This window comes from Amblyraja radiata, chromosome 27 (genome assembly GCF_010909765.2).
Source record: "Amblyraja radiata isolate CabotCenter1 chromosome 27, sAmbRad1.1.pri, whole genome shotgun sequence".
In the NCBI taxonomy this organism is placed as follows: Eukaryota; Metazoa; Chordata; class Chondrichthyes; order Rajiformes; family Rajidae; genus Amblyraja; species Amblyraja radiata.
Window position 1 is genome coordinate 24260561 of NC_045982.1, and position 18463 is coordinate 24279023.

The 18463-nt window shown below is 47.3% G+C and overlaps 1 protein-coding gene across 5 annotated transcripts in view; it reads left to right on the top strand.

Moving 5' to 3' along the window:
• The window catches only part of LOC116988568 (collagen alpha-1(XVI) chain-like), a 127078-nt gene that overhangs the window by 55195 nt on the left and 53420 nt on the right, over positions 1 to 18463 (top strand). For 4 of the 5 annotated variants that reach the window (XM_033045403.1, XM_033045404.1, XM_033045408.1 and 1 more), the window contains 9 exons: positions 302 to 337; positions 2218 to 2253; positions 4597 to 4719; positions 9817 to 9861; positions 11084 to 11119; positions 13307 to 13360; positions 14187 to 14240; positions 16248 to 16376; positions 16912 to 17019. In XM_033045403.1, coding sequence (XP_032901294.1) covers positions 302 to 337; positions 2218 to 2253; positions 4597 to 4719; positions 9817 to 9861; positions 11084 to 11119; positions 13307 to 13360; positions 14187 to 14240; positions 16248 to 16376; positions 16912 to 17019 — 621 coding nt within the window. Of the gene's footprint in view, positions 1 to 301; positions 338 to 2217; positions 2254 to 4596; positions 4720 to 9815; positions 9862 to 11083; positions 11120 to 13306; positions 13361 to 14186; positions 14241 to 16247; positions 16377 to 16911; positions 17020 to 18463 lie in introns of all 5 variants that reach the window. The other variant, XM_033045405.1, reaches the window with a different exon arrangement.

Consider the following 18463-nt stretch of genomic DNA (forward strand, 5'->3'; position numbering starts at 1 on the left):
TTCCTGCTTCCCCTAAATTCACAGCAAGCTTCTTTCCTGTACTTGTACCAGTGTAGTGGGACCACTGTTGTTTCAGGTGCTGCTGTAATCTGTTGTCATTCATCAGTCCCAGTCTCTGTCTGAGATTACTACTCTTTGGGGAGTGTATGTGTCCGCACATGTTTCCACGTGGAAGGCGTTGATGTGGGGAATGTGGGCAGTGCTGTTTGTGCACTCACACGCACCTTGACTTCAGTGTGAGCCATCTGAGTTGTCGAGATGTGTTACAAGACCTTTAATTATCTTTTCATGTTTGTTCTAGGCCACACCTGGACCCCCAGGATTGCAGGGTAAAAAGGTAAGAGTTCCAGCAGCCCAATGAGGTAATATCCACGCCATACAGTGCAGAAACAAGCCCTTCGGCCCATCACTTCCATGCTGGCCTTGTCTCCCATCCACACTAATGCCATTTGCATCCTTCTATGCTTGTCTATCTAAATGACTTAAATATATTAAATATATCAGGATCCACCACCTCCTCTGGCAGCGTGTTCCAGATAGCAACCACTCCTGTTATAGAGAAATCTTACCCTCAGGTCTTTTTTAAAACTCCTCCCTCTCACCTTAAGCCTTTTTTGTTTTGATTCCACTAGCAGAGGCAGACGTATTTAATTATCAATCTGTCTATTTATATACATCTTGTACACTCTCTCCCCATAACTAAGGTCCTCTAATTCAGACAATGACCGAGTGAATTTCTTCTGCACCCTCTCCAGCACAATCACATCCTTTCTATAGTGTGGTGACAGACCACAAGTGCAGCCAACCCAGGGTATTGCAAAGTTGAACATTATCTCCCACTTTTATATCCTGTGCTCTGACTATAAGCATACACGATGCATTCTTCACCACCCTATCGACCTAAGTTGCCAGTTTTGGGAACTATGGACTTGGGTTCTGAGGCCTCTCTTTTCCTCGACGTTGCTCATTACTCTGCCATTTACTGTATATGTCCTATTCCCATTTGACTTCCAAAAGTGCAATTGTCGGGATTAAATTCCATCTGCCAACACTCTGCCCAACTTTCATTCCGATATATATCCTGGTGTAGCCTTAGACAATTTTCCTCACTATCCAGAACGCCACTAACTTTCGTGTCATCCACAAACTTTCCCATGACAGCTCCTCCATCTGGTTTTGGGGTCATGGGTCAGGTGGTGGGAGGTATTCAGTGGGGTCAGAGGTCAGGCGGTGTGGCACATCCCCTCTGAATTTACCTTGGGGAAGATTCTGGAGGCTAAGGAATTTGAGGAAGAGAACAGTGACGTCTGATCACATTGTCACGTCCACAAAAGAGGAGGTGATGGTGGTTTTCAAGTGCATAAAGACGGATAAATCCCCATAGCCTGACCCAGTGTATCCTTGGTCTGTGGGAAGACAGGAGGGGATTGATGGACCCTGGCAGATATTCATGTCATCGTTAGCCACGGCTGAGGTGCTGGAAGGAGGATGGCCGATGTTGTGCCTTTATTTCAATAAAGCTGCAAAGACAAGCCGGGAACTTCAGGCTGGTGAGCCCAACATCAGTGGTGTGAATGTTACAGGGTAGAATAGGTAGACCGGCTTTTTCCCCTGGATAGCAGGAGGCTGGGGAGTGACTTTATAGAGTTGCGTAAATTCATGAATGGGCTAGAACAGTCACATGGTCACAGGGAGTGGAATCAACAACTAGAGGTTGTTGAAGGTGAGAGGGGAAAGATTGAAAGGGGACCTGAGGGTTAATGTTTTCACACAGAGGGTAGTGGGTATATGGAACGTGCTGCCAGAGGAGGTGGTGGAGGCGGGAACTATAACAGATTACTGGCTGCAATTTCCCATGGGTCGGCAAGCCTGCCCATGTGATGCCCACGCGATGCCCACACGATGCCCAGCCCACTCAGTGGTCAGTGTTGTGCAGAGCTCTCAGGGTGGTGAATGCCTGTTTAATTGACCTACTTTGTCCAGCTGCTTTCCCCGAAATTTCCATTCTCCCCGAGCCTCAGACAACACAGAATGCAGTCTTGCCTCTCTGCACCGTGGCGTTTAGTGACTGATGACTTTAAGATTAGCCAGTTGTAAAAATATGCACGTGGCCAATTGCATGTTAGTTTGTTGCTTATTTGGACTGGGTCCCAGTGATATCATCTTACATCCAAGCCTGTATACATGTTCATAAATCTTTGTTTGAATTCCTCCCAGGGTGAATCTGGAGAGCACGGCCTGAAGGGAGAGAAGGTGAGTTTATGTTGATGGCTGAGCTAACCAATCCAAGTCACTGGAAATTAATGTAGGTCACTTTGAATGATCAGAAACAGAACCTTCCATCGTGCGTAGTACCACGAGTGATACATGATGATAATGAGAGAGGAGATTTTTTTATTTATTTTTATTTAACCTTTATTTAACCAGGATAAGTCTCATTGAGATTAAAAATCTCTTTTACAAGAGAGTCCTGGCCAAGACAGGCAGCAGCACAGTTCCACAGTTACAGACAATAATTTAAAAAAACCCAACAGAGAACATATAAATAGAGTCACAGTCAGAACATCATCAAACAAAGCATGTACAGACAGAAGAGCCCGCTTCAACATCATTAAGAAGGGATTTAAATCTGAGATGGGAAGAACTATGTTGTTTAAGAAGGAACTGCAGATGCTGGAAAATCGAAGGTAGACAAAAGTGCTGGAGAAACTCAGCGGGTGCAGCAGCATCTATGGAGCGAAGGAAATAGCCAACGTTTCGGGCCGAAATCTGAAGAAGGGGTTCGGCCCGAAACGTTGCCTATTTCCTTCGCTCCATAGATGCTGCTGCACCCGCTGAGTTTCTCCAGCACTTTTGTCTAGGGAAGAACTATGTTCACAAGCAGGTTGTCCTAATATAAAAGGCAAGATCGGGCTGATCAGTGATTTTCCATAGGAAGCATTTAAGTTAATGTTTCAGGCCAAGAGCTTTCATCAGGGTGGCACAGTGGTGTGGCGGGTAGTGCTGCTGCCTCACAGTGCCGGAGACCCAAGTTCAATCCTGACCTTAGGTGCTGTCTGTGTTGAGTTTGCACATTCACCCCATGACTGCGTGGGTTTCCTCCGGATGCTCCAGTTGAGATGAAAAAATGGATAATTATAATATCATAAGTGATAGGAGTAGAATTGAGCCATTCACCCATCAAGTCTACTCCGCCATTCAATCATGGCTGATCTATCTCTCCCTCCTAACCCCATTCTTCTGCCTTCTCCCCATAACCTCTGACACCTATACTAATCAATAATCTATATCTCTGCCTTAAATATATCCACTGACCTTGCCTCCACAGCCTTATGTGGCAAAGAATTCCACAGATTCACCACCCTCTGACTAAAGAAATTCTGCATCTCCTTCCGAAAAGAACGTCCTTTAATTCTGAGGCTATGACCTCTAATTCGAGACTCTCCCACTAGTGGAAACATCCTCTCTACATCCACTCTATCCAAGCCTTTCACTATTCTGTATGCTTCAATGATGTCCCCCCTTCATTCTTCTAAATTCCAGCGAATATAAGCCCAGAACCGTCAAACGCTCATCATATGTTAGCCTACTCATTCCTGGGATCATTCGTGTAAACATCCTCTGGACCCTCTCCAGAGCCAGCACATTCTTCCTCAGATATGGTGCCCAAAATAATCTAGAAAAGCTCTGGAAGCAAGGGTGGCGGAAAATCAGTGGTGGACCTATACAGCATGGAAACAGGCCCTGTGACCCACCGAATCCACACTGACCATCGATCACCCATTCACACTTGTTCTATGTTATCACACTTGCACATCTGCTCCCTACACACTAGAGGCAAATAACAGAGGCCGATTAACTTACAAACCCTCACATCTTTGTGATGTGGGAGGAAAGCGGGGCACAAGGAGGAAACTCTTGCATCCACAGGGAGACTGTTGTATGTTCTAGGTGAGCACAAGCAAGTCATACACAAATACAACAGGTGGTGGAAAGAGAGAAATCCCAGAGTGCAGAATATAGTTCTCAGCAATGCTGGTTACAGTCCCAGAGAAAAAGTTTAATGTCCACAATGAAGTAAGTTGGAAGATCAGGACTGCACCGTAGTTGATGGAAGGACCATTCAGAAGCCTGATAACAGAGTGGAAGAGGTTGTCCTGAGAATGGTGGTGTGCACATTCAAGCTCCTGTACCTTCTGCTGGACGGGAGCAGGGAGATGGAATGACTGAGGTGGGACAAGTCTTTGATTATGTTGGCTGCTTTCCTGAGCCAGGGTGGTGTAGATGAAGTCAATGGTGGGCAGTCTGGTCTATGTGATGACTGGGCTACATCCACAACTCGCTGCAATTTCCTGCGGTCTTGGGCAGAGCTGTTGCCAAACCAAGCTCTAGTGCAACCTGACTGTATGCTCTCTGTGTTGCATCCATAGAACTTTGCAGAGTCACTGTCTGCCATCTTGTCATCCTGGGAGGTCCTAGGATCCAGTGAGACCACCTCTATGTGATCTTAGTTCCTGGCAGCTCATTGGGAATTGGGGAGGAAGGAAGCCAAGTAACACTCGTGGATCTGATACAATTGTCTGTGCTCTGCCACAGGGTGACGCCTGCGAATTCTGTCCTCAACTCCCCGAGGAGCTGGGAGGAATTGTGGGAATCCCTGGACCATCAGGACCCAAAGGTGACCGAGGTCCCCCAGGGCTTGGGTCACCCGGACCCTCTGTGAGTATTGCCAGTCGATGGGGTCTGATCGTAGCCTGTAGTTGTCGCTTTAAGTTCGTTACCGCTTTCCGTATTGTGTGATGTGACTAACTGTTTTAACGCTAGGAAGCTCCAGCGATGGTCTGTAAGTAAGTCCTGGGAGAAACCACACACAGCAATGGTCTGTGAGTAAGCCTTGAGAGAAACCACGCTCACATTATTGTCTTCATGGTGTATCACACTCTGTAAATCAGCTTTGAGGTTGGAAGCCACGTGCGTTGCTCTGGCAACAAGACCGGGATTGGGGAGAATCACCACATTAAAATGGTGGCGTTGCTGGGTGTCAAAAGTTACTGCATTGGTTAGGTGAGGGGGACGAGCTCAGGATTGCCCACAGCAAGTGTGGGCTCTAGGCAGGGGAACAGGGGAATGAGACCTACCATAAATTAATTGTGAATTAGCCAAGGAACGGACTGTGGGAAACAGTTCCAGAGTCAATGTGTGTGAACCCTTGGCACCCCAAACAAATGGATATATTTTCCAGGCCAACAAATAATTGTCAAAGAAGAGGGCTTATGTGCTCAGAGCGAGGTGTATGGGAATGCAAGATGATGTGGTCCGTGGAAGTTTGGCAGGAGTCTATGGGGTGTTGGCAAATTTACTTCATCTGTTAATGTCCCATCAACAGAACCAGGGAGACACTGCAAACTAATTTTAACCCATCACCTACCAGTGACATAGTTTTAAAAGTAATTGGTCTCGACTGTGCATCTTTGGCGACTCTTGGATTGTGCGCTCAGGTGAACAAACTGATGAACACTGACGTCCGTCCAGTCCAAGTTGCTAACCACACCACAAGTGACATTCATGCAAAGTTGCAGCATGGGTGGAAATGCCTTTAAATCTGAGAAGGGACATGAGCATGTACAACATGTTACTGTAAACAAATAAGCAATGATAGAAGCAGCCCTGACGTCAACCAGTAGAAGAAGAAGGGTCCCATTCTCGCCACAGATGCTGCCTGACCCACTGACTTCCTCCAGCGCTTGGAGTTTTGCTCCAGGACACTGAAACATGAGACAACTGGCGGAAAGCTTCGCTCCCATTGTGGGAAGCGTTCAGCGGAGCATGAAGGTGTTTCAGCTGTAGGAAGCAAAAAACACACTGTGTGCCTTGGTAAGGCAGTGCCCAGGCACAGGGTGGCAAAGGGTTGCCTAAAATGGTGACCCATGTCAGTGATACTGAGGGAATAGCAAGTTAAGGGTTATGGAAGTGGAGTGAATGTGTAGACATTTGCTACAGGCCACGGGATTTCTCTGGCATTTACAAAAATATACTCGACCTGGCCAGCACACATCAAGTCGAGTGCATGGTGAGGTACAGGTACAATGAATATCTTGCTTGCAGCAGCACCACTGTCATGTAGAGTGAGACAAAACACAGAGCATACATATTATATAAATTACATAAGCCAGTGAAAAGAGAAATACTGTGCAAAAAAATCACTCATTAAATCCAGCAAAACAAACACTTATGTCCAATCTCAGTTTCCTTCACTCCACACGACCGTGAACTCGTGTTTGGTGCAACAATTTTTGATGCATCACCTCGTCTAATGACTTCTGGAGATCTACGGATAGTCTATCCCACCAGTTCTGTTACTTCAAATATGAAGTGTAGGAAAGAACTGCAGATGCTAATGTGTACACCGAAGATAGGCACAAAGTGCTGGAGTAACTCAGCGGGTCAGGCAGCATCTCTGGAGATGGAGAAGAACTTCTTCAAGGAAGGGAAGGGTTCCAACCCGAAACATCACCCATTGTTTTTATCCCGAGATGTTGCCTGACCAAATAAGATTTTCCTTTCACAAAACCGTGTTGACTTTTCCTGATTACATGGAACAGTACAGCAGAGAAACAGGCCGTTCAGCCCACAATGTCTGCGCCGAATATGATGCTATGATAAACACATCTCCTCTACCTGCACGTGATCCATATCCCTCCATTCCCTGCACCTCCATGTGCCAATCTAAACGCCTCTTAAATACCACTATTGTATCATCCTCCCCCACCACCACCCCTGGCAGCTCAGTGTAAAAAACTTATCTTATAGTGGCTTGCAAAAGTTTTCATACCCCTTGAACTTTTCCACATTTTGTCACGTTACAACCACAAACGTAAATGTATTTTATTGGGATTTTATGTGATAGACCAACACAAAGTGGTGCATAATTGTGAAGTGGAAGGAAAATGTTACATGGTTTTCAATTTTTTTTACAAATAAAAAACTGAAAAATGTGGCGTGCAAAAGTATTCAGCCCCCCTGAGTCAATACTTTGTAGAACCACCTTTCGCTGCAATTACAGCTGCAAGTCTTTTGGGGTATGTCTCTACCAGCTTTGCACATCTAGGGACTGAAATTTTTGCCCATTCTTCTTTGCAAAATAGCTCAAGCTCAGTCAGATTGGATGGAGAGCGTCTGTGAACAGCAATTTTCAAGTCTTGCCAGAGATTCTCAATTGGATTTAGATCTGGACTTTGACTGGGCCATTCTAACACATGAATATGCTTTGATCTAAACCATTCCATTGTAGCTCTGGCTGTATGTTTATGGTCGTTGTCCTGCTGGAAGGTGAACCTCCGCCCCAGTCTCAAGTCTTTTGCAGACTCTAACAGGTTTTCTTCCAAGATTGCCCTGTATTTGGCTCCATCCATCTTCCCATCAACACTGACCAGCTTCCCTGTCCCTGCTGAAGAAAAGCATCCCCACAGCATGATGCTGCCACCACCATGTTTCACAGTGGGGATGGTGTGTTCAGGGTGATGTGCAGTGTTAGTTTTCCGCCACACATAGCATTTTGCAGTTAGGCCAAAAACTTCAATTTTGGTCTCATCTGACCAGAGCACCTTCCTCCACATGTTTGCTGTGTCCCCCACATGGCTTGTGGCAAACTGCAAACGGGACTTCTTATGGCTTTTTTTCAACAATGGCTTTCTTCTTGCCACTCTTCCATAAAGGTCCGATTTGTGGAGTGCACGACTAATAGTTGTCCTGTGGACAGATTCTCCCACCTGAGCTGTGGATCTCTGCAGCTCCTCCAGAGTTACCATGGGCCTCTTGGCTGCTTCTCTGATCAATGCTCTCCTTGCCCGGCCTGTCAATTTAGGTGGACGGCCATGTCTTGGTAGGTTTGCAGTTGTGCCATACTCTTTCCATTTTTGGATGATGGATTAAACAGTGCTCCGAGAGATGTTCAAAGCTTGGGATATTTTTTTATAACCTAACCCTGCTTTAAACTTCTCCACAACTTTATCCCTGACCTGTCTGGTGTGTTCCTTGGGCTTCATGATCCTGTTTGTTCACTAATGTTCTCTAACAAACCTCTGAGGCCTTCACAGAACAACTGTATTTATACTGAGATTAGATTACACACAAGTGGACTCTATTTACTAATTAGGTGACTTCTGAAGGCAATTGGTTGCACTGGATTTTATTTAGAGGTATCAGAGTAAAGGGGGCTGAATACTTTTGCACGCCACACTTTTCAGTTTTTTATTTGTAAAAAAATTTGAAAACCATGTATCATTTTCCTTCCACTTCACAATTATGCACCACTTTGTGTTGGTCTATCACATAAAATCCCAATAAAATACATTTACGTTTGTGGTTGTAACGTGACAAAATGTGGAAAAGTTCAAGGGGTATGAATACTTTTGCAAGCCACTGTAACTTATTCCAAATGCCGGATTGTAAGTAATAGCTTTAGTAATGCTTCTAATATTTTCTATGAAATGGAGGTTAGGATTATATAACATAGCCTCGCACATTCGAGCAGTTCCTCTAATCCAAACTAAGTATTATGAAAATATTGAGGGTGATACCTATTCAAAGTTTGACCCAAAGTAGGTGAGGTCACCACAACCACAGCAAGGTCAATTAAGAGCTATCTTTGCGGAGGATGCTGTATCAGCTGATGATCTATAATTGGGATGGATTCAACGTCAACATAAAAGTAGCAATGGAATAGTTTAGTTTGTTTTTAGTTTATTATTGACACGTGTACCGAGGTACAGTGAAAAGCTTTTTGTTGCGTGCTATCCAGTCAAGGAAAAGAGTAAACATGATTACAATCAAGCTATCTACAGAGCACAGGATAGAGTGTACAACATTAGTGCAAGATACAACAAGGTACAATATAAAGCAAGGTTTCACTGCATGTCTATGCAGGCAAATACCAATACAACTCAATTTACAAAATTCACAGAAGACACCACCATAGTGGGCCGGATGTCAAATAATGACGAAATGGAGTACAGGAAAGAGACAGAGAACCCCATAACCAGGTCCCAACACGGCAACCTTTCCCTCAATGTCAGCAAGACAAAGGAAATTGTGATCGACTTCAGGAAACAAAGCAATATACATTGACAGCGCCAAACTAGAGACTGTTGAAAGTGTCAAGTTCCTAGGAGTTAATATCACCAGCAAATTGGCCTAGACCACCCATTTCAAAGCAATGACCAATAAAGCATATCAACGCCTCTATTTACTTAGAAGGCTTCGGAAGTTCGGCATATCCCCAACATCTTTTGCCTACATCTACAGATGTGCTGTAGAAAACATTTTATTGGGATGCATCACAGCATGGTTTAGGAACAGCTCCATTCAAGACCGCAAGAAATTGCAGAGTTGTGAATGCAGCCCAAAACATCGCACAAACCAACCGCCCTTCCATTGAATCCATCTACACTTCATGCTGCCTCGGCAAAGCCACCAGCATAATCAAGGATGAGTCTTACCCCAGTCACTCCCTCTTCTCCCCTCTCCCATCAGGCCAGAGGTACAGATGTCAAAAGAGAAATTAATCTTACCCGGTGTGAACAGCCTCACAAACCTCACACCCAACACTGCCCGCATCCCCTCTGTTGTACAAGACAGTGGGAAATCCGGGTCCTGCATCTCCTCTGGAAAGGAGAGCAGGCGATTTTGCCTGTGACCTGCATTCCCTCCTCAGCATCTGGTCGTGCATCGTCCGCTCGTGTTACTCCATAATCGCATGTCCAGAAATAGTCTGTGCAATATCTAAGCTGTGATCCAATCCATGTTCTCTCTGTACAGGGCATGCCTGGAACTGTGGGACCACTCGGGTTAAAGGGAGAAAAGGTAGGTCTGAGTTATTATATTTTATCTTGTGTGCTGCCTCAGATATATTAGCTTAAATATTATTGAGTGTTACTGCAATGTTCAACAGCTCAGTGTGCCAGTAATCGAGAGAAGTACAGTTTAGAGATATAAGCATGGAAATGGACCATCGATTACCTGTACACACTGGTTCCATGTTATCCCACTTTCTCATTCACTCCCTACACACTAGGGGACAATTTACAGATGCCAGTTAACCTACAAACCCACATGTCTTTGGGATGTGGGAGGAAACCGGAGCACCCGGAGGAAATCCATGCACTCAGGGAGAACGTGCAAACTCCACACAGAGAGCTTCCGAGGTCGGGAACAATCCTGGGCAGGCATTGTCCCATCCCCACATCTTTTCCAGCTTTCTCCCCCCCATTCTCCATCAATCTGAAGAAGGTTCTCGACCTGAAACATCACTTATCTGTGTTCCCCAGAGATGCCGCCTGACCCCGTGAGTTCTCCACCACTTTGTGTTTTGCTGTAGTTCATCATAAGTTACAGTTTCCAATCACAAAAGCACTAAAGTGCACACATTGCTCTAAACCGCCCTTTGTATCTATCTATCTAGCTAGCAATCAATCAATCAATCAATCAATCAATCAATCAATCAATCAATCAATCAATCAATCAATCAGATTTATTGATCACATACACAATAAAGTGCAGTGAAATGAACTTTGAGATGGTTGAACTAGAGATCCTAGTAATGTCCTTGGCCTTTCTTGCAGGCTTTTCATTTATATGTTTATTCCAACTCAATTCATATAATTACATAGTCAGAGTTACTCAGTACAGCAACAGGCCCTTTGGCCCAAATAGTCCAAGATGTCAATCTGAGGTAGTCCAATTCACCTGCATTTGGGCCACATCTCTTGCGACCTTTTCTATCCATGTACAAGTACAAATGTCTTTCAATTATGCCCACCTCTTCCACTTCCTGTGGCAGCTCATTCCAACATCACACTGTGTGTGAACAAATTGCCCCTCAGGTCCCTTTTAAATCTCTCTCCCCCCCCCTCTCACTTTAAACCTAGGCCCTCTAGTTTTAAACTCCCCTACCCTGAGGAAAAGTCAGAGTTCGTAAAAATCAGTGGAAAGTAATGGGTTGGTTTAGATATTGTGAATATCCAGGCTACTGGATGGACATGAATTGCCCCTTGGTGACTGTTCTAACGACCTCCTCTCTTCACAGGGAAGCATCAGCAACCAGGGCCCGGCAGGGAAGTCAGTGAGTACAGAGGGTTCTCCTAGCTTGCTATCTCTTCTTTCATCAGAGCGCAAACCATGCATCTCTCAGAGGGGAGTGATGTGTGAGCACTCGCATCGAGATCTCTCCTGCACCATCACAGCAGTGAGACCTACACCCTGGGGAGTTGTCCCTCGGTCACTATGCACTACCCAGCAGCTCAAAGTGTGGGATTGCAAGTCTTCAGTCAGATTCATGAAAGCAATGAGGCTTGATAGACTCTGGGTGAAATGAATACCCGGTGCTCCCTTTCATTGGCAGGAGGAGATTGTGGCCTCGCGCACTTAAACCCACAGCCGGCCACTGGCAATAACACCGATGATTGAGCAGATAATCACATTTGGTGGCAGCATGAAGACATGTTAGACAGTGTAGAAGGTGGGGGTCACACAGGGGTCTGAATAGATGGTGTGAAGGGGGAAAATATGTAATGTAAGGTTGCTCGTATCCAGAGAGAAGGGAGCCAGAAAACAAAGAGCGTAAAGCTGCAGATGTACAGTCTAAGTAAAACCACAGACTTTGCACATCTCCCACTGCGAAGAGTATCTTCGTCGCGGAGACTGGACAAGGATATATTGGCCTTGCAGAGACAGGAGATTGATATACATCGGAGAGATGAGAAGGGTATATTGGCTTCAGCAAGACAGGAAGGAGATATTTGCCTGGGAGAGACAGGGGAACGGTATAATTTCATGGAAGAGTTTTGGGAAGAATATTTGCCTTGGAACGACAGGAGAATGATATATTGGCCTTGGAGAGACAGGTTAAAGGTCTTCCTACACAGGTTAATGGTGTTGGCTTCAGCAAGGCAGGGGAAGAGGGTATTGGCCTGGGAGTGACAGGGGAAAGATATATTGGCTTCGGAGAGACTGGTGACTCATCAGACATTACAGACTTCTAATGGGCCTGTCCCACCTAGGCGATTTTTCAGCGGACTGCCGGCGACTGTCAATTTGCCGGCATTCACCTGAAAAACCTGGAACTGGAACGGCGACTGTCAGAGTGAAACACACACACACACACACACACACACACACACACACACACACACACACACACACACACACACACACACACACACACACACACACACACACACACACATTGCTTCCTTCACCAGCCTGTGTGAATTTTTTAGACAGCGCTCCCCCTGCTTGCCCTGTCTAAAAAAATTCACACGGTGCAAAGCCAAGGTGATACAGACACACACCGCGATGAACAGGAAGCTTGGCGCTGTAAAAAGATGGCTAAAGCACAGTGTACGGTAAGTCCTTCAAAAGAGAGGGGAGAAGGGGGGAGAAGGAGTGGAGACAACTGTTAAGAAGCCAGAGATACACAGCTGTGAAGCTCGGTGGACATTTAACATTACCAGTCGGTTTCCCTTGGTTCTGAAAACTACTGCTTACCTCTTTTTTTCCCAATGAGCCAATGAAATTCACCGGTCAGCACCGGCTCCAACCTACAAGAACCTCCGAGAACCTTCGACCTCCTGGCAACCCACTAGGACCTCCTGGCGACCCACCTACGGCTTGAGAATTCTCGCTACTCCATGGCGGCTTCATTCTAGTCACCGCTAATTTTTCAACACGTTGAAATATTCACGGCGACAATAATGAGGCCGCGACTAGTTCCCAGAATGCGGGAACTCCTCACGACCATGAAGGCGACTCCCCGGCAACCACCCGCGAACATGTGGCGACTGCATAATCTCATGCAGTCGCCTAAAACGTCGCCTAAGTGGGACAGGCCCATAAAGGTTAACTTTCAGACAATCTTCCACCAAGTAGCGTTCTATTCTCGGATGTTCTTAAGGTTAAAGTTGATTTGAGTTTCAAGATATGAAAGAGAACTGCTGAGGTGGATAATGAGAAACTGGTTCCACTGATTGGGGAGCATGAGGCGGTGGTGGGAAGATTAGAGCCAGGTTTGGAAAGGTGATCAGATCTCTCTTCTACACATGGGGCAATGTCAGCTGTCCGTGCCACACCAGTACTGTTGGCTTCAGTTAACCAGGGGAGGAGAGGGTGTGAACAAGGGAGTAATGAGCCACACTGCTGCGAGATGGACATAGTGTTCCCCTGTGCTAGGTCCCTGCCCACCTGCGTTCAGGGAGTCTGATGGGGTCTTGTTCCTTCAGCCACGTTTACCGTGTTCTCTTGATGTTGACAGGGCAAGCGAGGAACTCGGGGCCTTCCAGGACACGAGGGCGGGAAGGGAAGCACGGTAAGTGGTGGCCGCTCGAGCCGTCCCCTGCTCCCACAGTTCACAGCTCCCACCGGTCACTGTTGGGGCTTGTATGGCCACTGAGGAAGCTCTCCTCCACCATTCCACCGGGGTCACCTGCAGAGTCACGATGCCAGGCAGAAGAGGGCTCTGCCCGAGCTGGCTGACTGCCCCTTTTCCGGGGTTACGTCCGCGCCCTGGTGCTTTTAGAAAGGGACTTCGCACTGTCCATGGGCTCCATGGGAAATTTCCAGGACCGTTGGGCATCACGTGGGGTGCAGGGTATCCTCAATAAGGATGGGGAAATAGTTAGATAATATCTAAGAATATGTATTTATTTTGTATAACGGTGGTGGGTTTGTTTGTATTTTTGCGTGTAATTTTTGTAAATAGTTAATTAAAACATTTTTTTTTGGTTAAAAAAAGTCATCTGCAGCCAACCCCTAGAGGTTGGTGACCCCTGTGGGACACCTGGTCGGAGAAATGATCCCTCCCCAGCCCCCCCCACATCCCACATGGTCAACAGATGTACAGTCCCTGCTCACGGGGGACACAAAGAATGCAGGTGCTGGAATCCTGAGTAAATCACAAAGTTCTGGAGGAACTCAGCGGGTGAGGCAGCATCTGTGGAGGGTGTGGACAGGTGACATTTTGGGTCGGGACCCTGCTTCAGACTGGGATTGTCCTCTGAGTGACCAGCCCTCCCGGCCACAGTCTCCTGTGGTGTGAGAGGGTCAGTGGAGGGGAGGCGGTCCCTGGCCCATGTTTTATGTAAGTGAATGTTTAGCACTGCCGGGCTTCACTCAGCATCTTTGTCTGTTTTAAGGGGGAGCGTGGAGACCGAGGGATCGCAGGAGACCAGGGCATGAAAGGAGAAAAGGTTGGTGTTCAGTTGTGTGGCACACTCTTTCTGATCCAAAGTGCTGGAGGAACTCAACGGGTCAGGCAGCATCTGTGCAGGGAATGGGTGGGCAACCTTTCGGGTCGGGACCCTTCTTCAGACTGAAGTAGGGAGGGAGATGGCTGGAAATGAGAGGTGGGGCAGGACAAAGCCTGGGCAGTGATGGGTGGATACAGGAGGAGGAGGGGGGGGGTGATTGATAGGTGGGTGGTGTTAGTGACAAATGTTAGCGGTGAAAGGGAGGCAAAATGAGTGTTAGATAAGGAGAGAAGAGGGGTGAAAGCAGAGCCTGATGGAGGGATATGGGTGGAAAGTATGCGGTGATCAGAGAGGAGGTGGGTGCGGGCCGGTGTGAGAGTTACGGGCTGAGGTGGTGACGGAGGGGGAAGGTGCCTCAGGCCTCGCAGCCCAAAGCGATGGCGCCTGGGGCTGGGACGGGAGGGCCGGGTCTTGGGCAGTCGCAATCATGGGCACGGTCAAATGGATGCCGGGGGAATTCAGCCTAAAGGTCAGGCAGGTGGAGGGGAGATCGAGCTGACCATTCGCAGACACATAGAAACATAGAAACATAGAAAATAGGTGCAGGAGTAGGCCATTCAGCCCTTCGAGCCTGCACCGCCATTCAATATGATCATGGCTGATCATCCAACTCAGTATCCTGTACCTGCCTTCTCTCCATACCCCCTGATCCCTTTAGCTACAAGGGCCACATCTAACTCCCTCTTAAATATAGCCAATGAACTGGCCTCAACTACCTTCTGCGGCAGAGAATTCCAGAGATTCACCACTCTCTGTGTGAAAAAAGTTTTCCTCATCTCGGTCCTAAAAGATTTCCCCCTTATCCTTAAACTGTGACCCCTCATTCTGGACTTCCCCAACATCGGGAACAATCTTCCTGCATCTAGCCTGTCCAACCCCTTAAGAATTTTGTATGTTTCTATAAGATCCCCCCTCAATCTTCTAAATTCTAGCGAGTACAAACCGAGTCTATCCAGTCTTTCTTCATATGAAAGTCCTGACATCCCAGGAATCAATCTGGTGAACCTTCTCTGTACTCCCTCTATGGCAAGAATGTCTTTCCTCAGATTAGGAGACCAAAACTGTACACAGTTTTACACAATACACAGCCTCCATGTGTTGACAGTGCCTGCCTGCATCCCAGTGGGTTGGTGTAGATGTGTAGACACACAGAGAGTCCCCGGGACCACGGTGGAGGGGCGGAAATAGAAATGTAGAAAATAGGTGCAGGGGTAGGCCATTCGGCCCTTCGAGCCAGCACCAACATTCAATATGAGCTTGGCTGATCATCTTAACTCAGTACCCCGTTCCTGCTTTCTCCCCAAATCCCCTGATTCCTTTAGCCCAAAGAGCTCTATCTAACTCGCTCTTGAAAACATCCAGTGAACCGGCCTCCACTGCCTTCTGCGGCAGTAAATTCCACAGTTTCACATTTCTCTGGGTTAAAAAGCTTTTCCTCATCTCACTGTGGAGGCCAAATCATTGGGTATTTGTAAAATGGAGATTTGATAGATTATTGATTAGTAAGGGTGTCAAAGGTTACGGGGAAGTCAGCAGAATAGGGTTGAGAGGAGAAATAGATCAGCCTAGATCAAATGGTGGAGCAGATAGCCTAATTCAGCTCTGTCTTATGGCCTTATAAGATGCAGAGGGCAGAATATAGTTCTCAACATTGTATCAGTTCCATAGACAAAGTCCAATGTCTGCAAAAGGGCTGGAGGTGAATTGGACCAATACCCTAGCTTATGGCAGTACCGTTCAGAACCTGAAAACGGTGGGGAAGAAGCTGTTCCTGAGTCTGGTGGTGCATGCGTTCAAGCTTCTGTAGCTTCTGTCTGATGGGAGGGGAGATAAGATTGAAGGACCGGGGTGGGACGTTGTTATGTTGGCTGCATGAACGAGGCAGGGTGGAGTGTAGATGGTTGTGTTGGCTTTCATTCTGATGCCTCTTCTGTGTGTGTGTGGCAGGGTGAAGGTTGCGGAGCTTGCTTCACCTCCACGTCAGGTCAGCAGACCGCAGCTTCCCCGGAACAGGGAACGCCGGGAGCGGGGCCCACTGACCAGCAGCAAGGCCCCAGGGGGGAGGCCGGGAGCCAGGTGAGTGAGTGTGGTCCAGGGCCCGTCACCGGTACGGAGAGATGGTGTGCGCAGGGTTGGCACGCTCGCAGTTGGTTGCGTGAGAGCAGTACCTCTCACCTCCTCCTCCCAGGGCATCACCTCCACCTCAGTGCCTTGAAGCTTGGCCTGGGTCAGCCACACGTTGCCCCTATTGTCTATCTGACCCGACTCACCAGTGGTGCATCAGAAGCCACGACTCCCTGGGGAACAGGCACTCGTCAGGGGCAGATGAACCCCTGCCCTTCCTTCCCCTTCCCCTCCCCTCCCTCTCCTTGGCGCGTCAGTGAGGAGCCTGGCGGTGGGGGAACGAGACCTCAAGGGAGTGAACCATGGAGAGACCCCAGGGGTGACACCAGGGGTGACGCCAGGAGAGAGGGCGGAGGAGGGGCAGGGTGGGAGTGCGGTGGGGGGGGGGAGAGGAGAGGAGCTGGTGTTGTGAAGATGTGGTAGGCTGGGGATTTTGCAGTGAATCCTTGTTTAAGCTGTGGAGGTAATGAAGGCTTCCTTCGCCCAGGGTGAGCCAGGTCCCAAGGGTGACTCTGGAGATCCAGGTGCCGCCGGAACTCCAGGGACCCCAGGAAAGCCAGGATTACGAGGATTTCATGGTCTGAATGGCGAAAAGGTGAGTGCACTATTCATTGCTGCCTCTCTCTAAGCAGGTCACATGTTACCCGCCAGTGTTAAATTAACTTGCCCAACACATCTTCTTTCAACTTTCTCCCACTCACATTAAACCTATTTATATTTAAAATTTCTATCCTGGGGAAAAGGTTCTGACTATCTACCCTATCTCTGCCTCTCATAGTTACATATACTTAATCAGGTCTCCCCTCAACCTCTGATGCTTCAGAGAAAACATTTGCAAGTTTGTCCAACCTCTCCTTATAGCTAATGCCCTTTAGTAAACATATTTTACACCCCTCCAAAGCCCCCTCATCCCTCCTGTAATGGGCTGATCAGAACTGCCCACAATACTCCAAATGTGACTGAATCAAAGTTTTAAAAAGCAGCAACTTAACTTCCTCACTCTTATACTCAATGGCTGAACCAATGAAGGCTAGTGTACCACATATACACTTTAACCACTCTATCTACATGTGTGGCAACTTTCAGGGAGTTATGGACTTGCACCCTAAGATTCCTCTGTACATCAATGCTGTTGAGGGTCTTGCCATTAACTGTTTACTATCCTCGTGCATTCGACCTGCCAAAGTGCATCACCACACACTTGCTTGGATTAAACTCCATCTGCCATTTATCTGCCCATTTCTGTAGCTGATCTATATCCTGCTCTGATCCTACATACTTTTGACAGCCTTTCTCAGTGTCCACAACTCCAGAAATGAGTGTCATCTCCAAGCTTACATTTACATTTATGTCCATGTCATTTATATATTTCACACAAGGAGCGGAGGTCTCAGAACAGATCCCTGTGGAACACCACTGGTCACAGACCTCCAGCCAGAAAAACACTCTTCCACCACAACCGATAGTCTTCTATTTGGAAGCCAGGTGTGAATCAAAATGATCATGTCGCTATGAATTCCATGTTTCTGAATCTTTTGGACCTTTGGGGATTTTATTTAATGCTGACTAAAATCCATGCAGAACACACCCACTGCCCGACACTCATCATTTCCTCAAAAAACTCGAGTAAGTTAGTAAGGCACAACCTGCCGTGTACAAAGCCACGCCGACTGTCCCTAATTAACCTAATTAACCCATAACCAATTAAATCCTCCCCCAAAGAATCCTCTCTAATTGTTTCCCTACCACTGACGTGATGCTCACCGGCCTATAATTGCTTGGATTCTCTCTACTTCCCTTCTCAAATAAAAGAACAACATTGGCTGCTCTCCAGTCCTCCGGGACCTCATCTTCTGTCATGGCTCCTACGATTGTCTCTCTTGCCTCTCTCAATAACCTGGGATAGATGAGGGGCGGCAGCGGTAGAGTCCTGTGTTCGATCCTGACTACGGGAGCTGTCTGTACATTGTCCCCGTGACCTGCATGGGTTTTATCCGGGATCTCCGGTTTCCTCCCACACTCGCTGGTCGGCACGGACT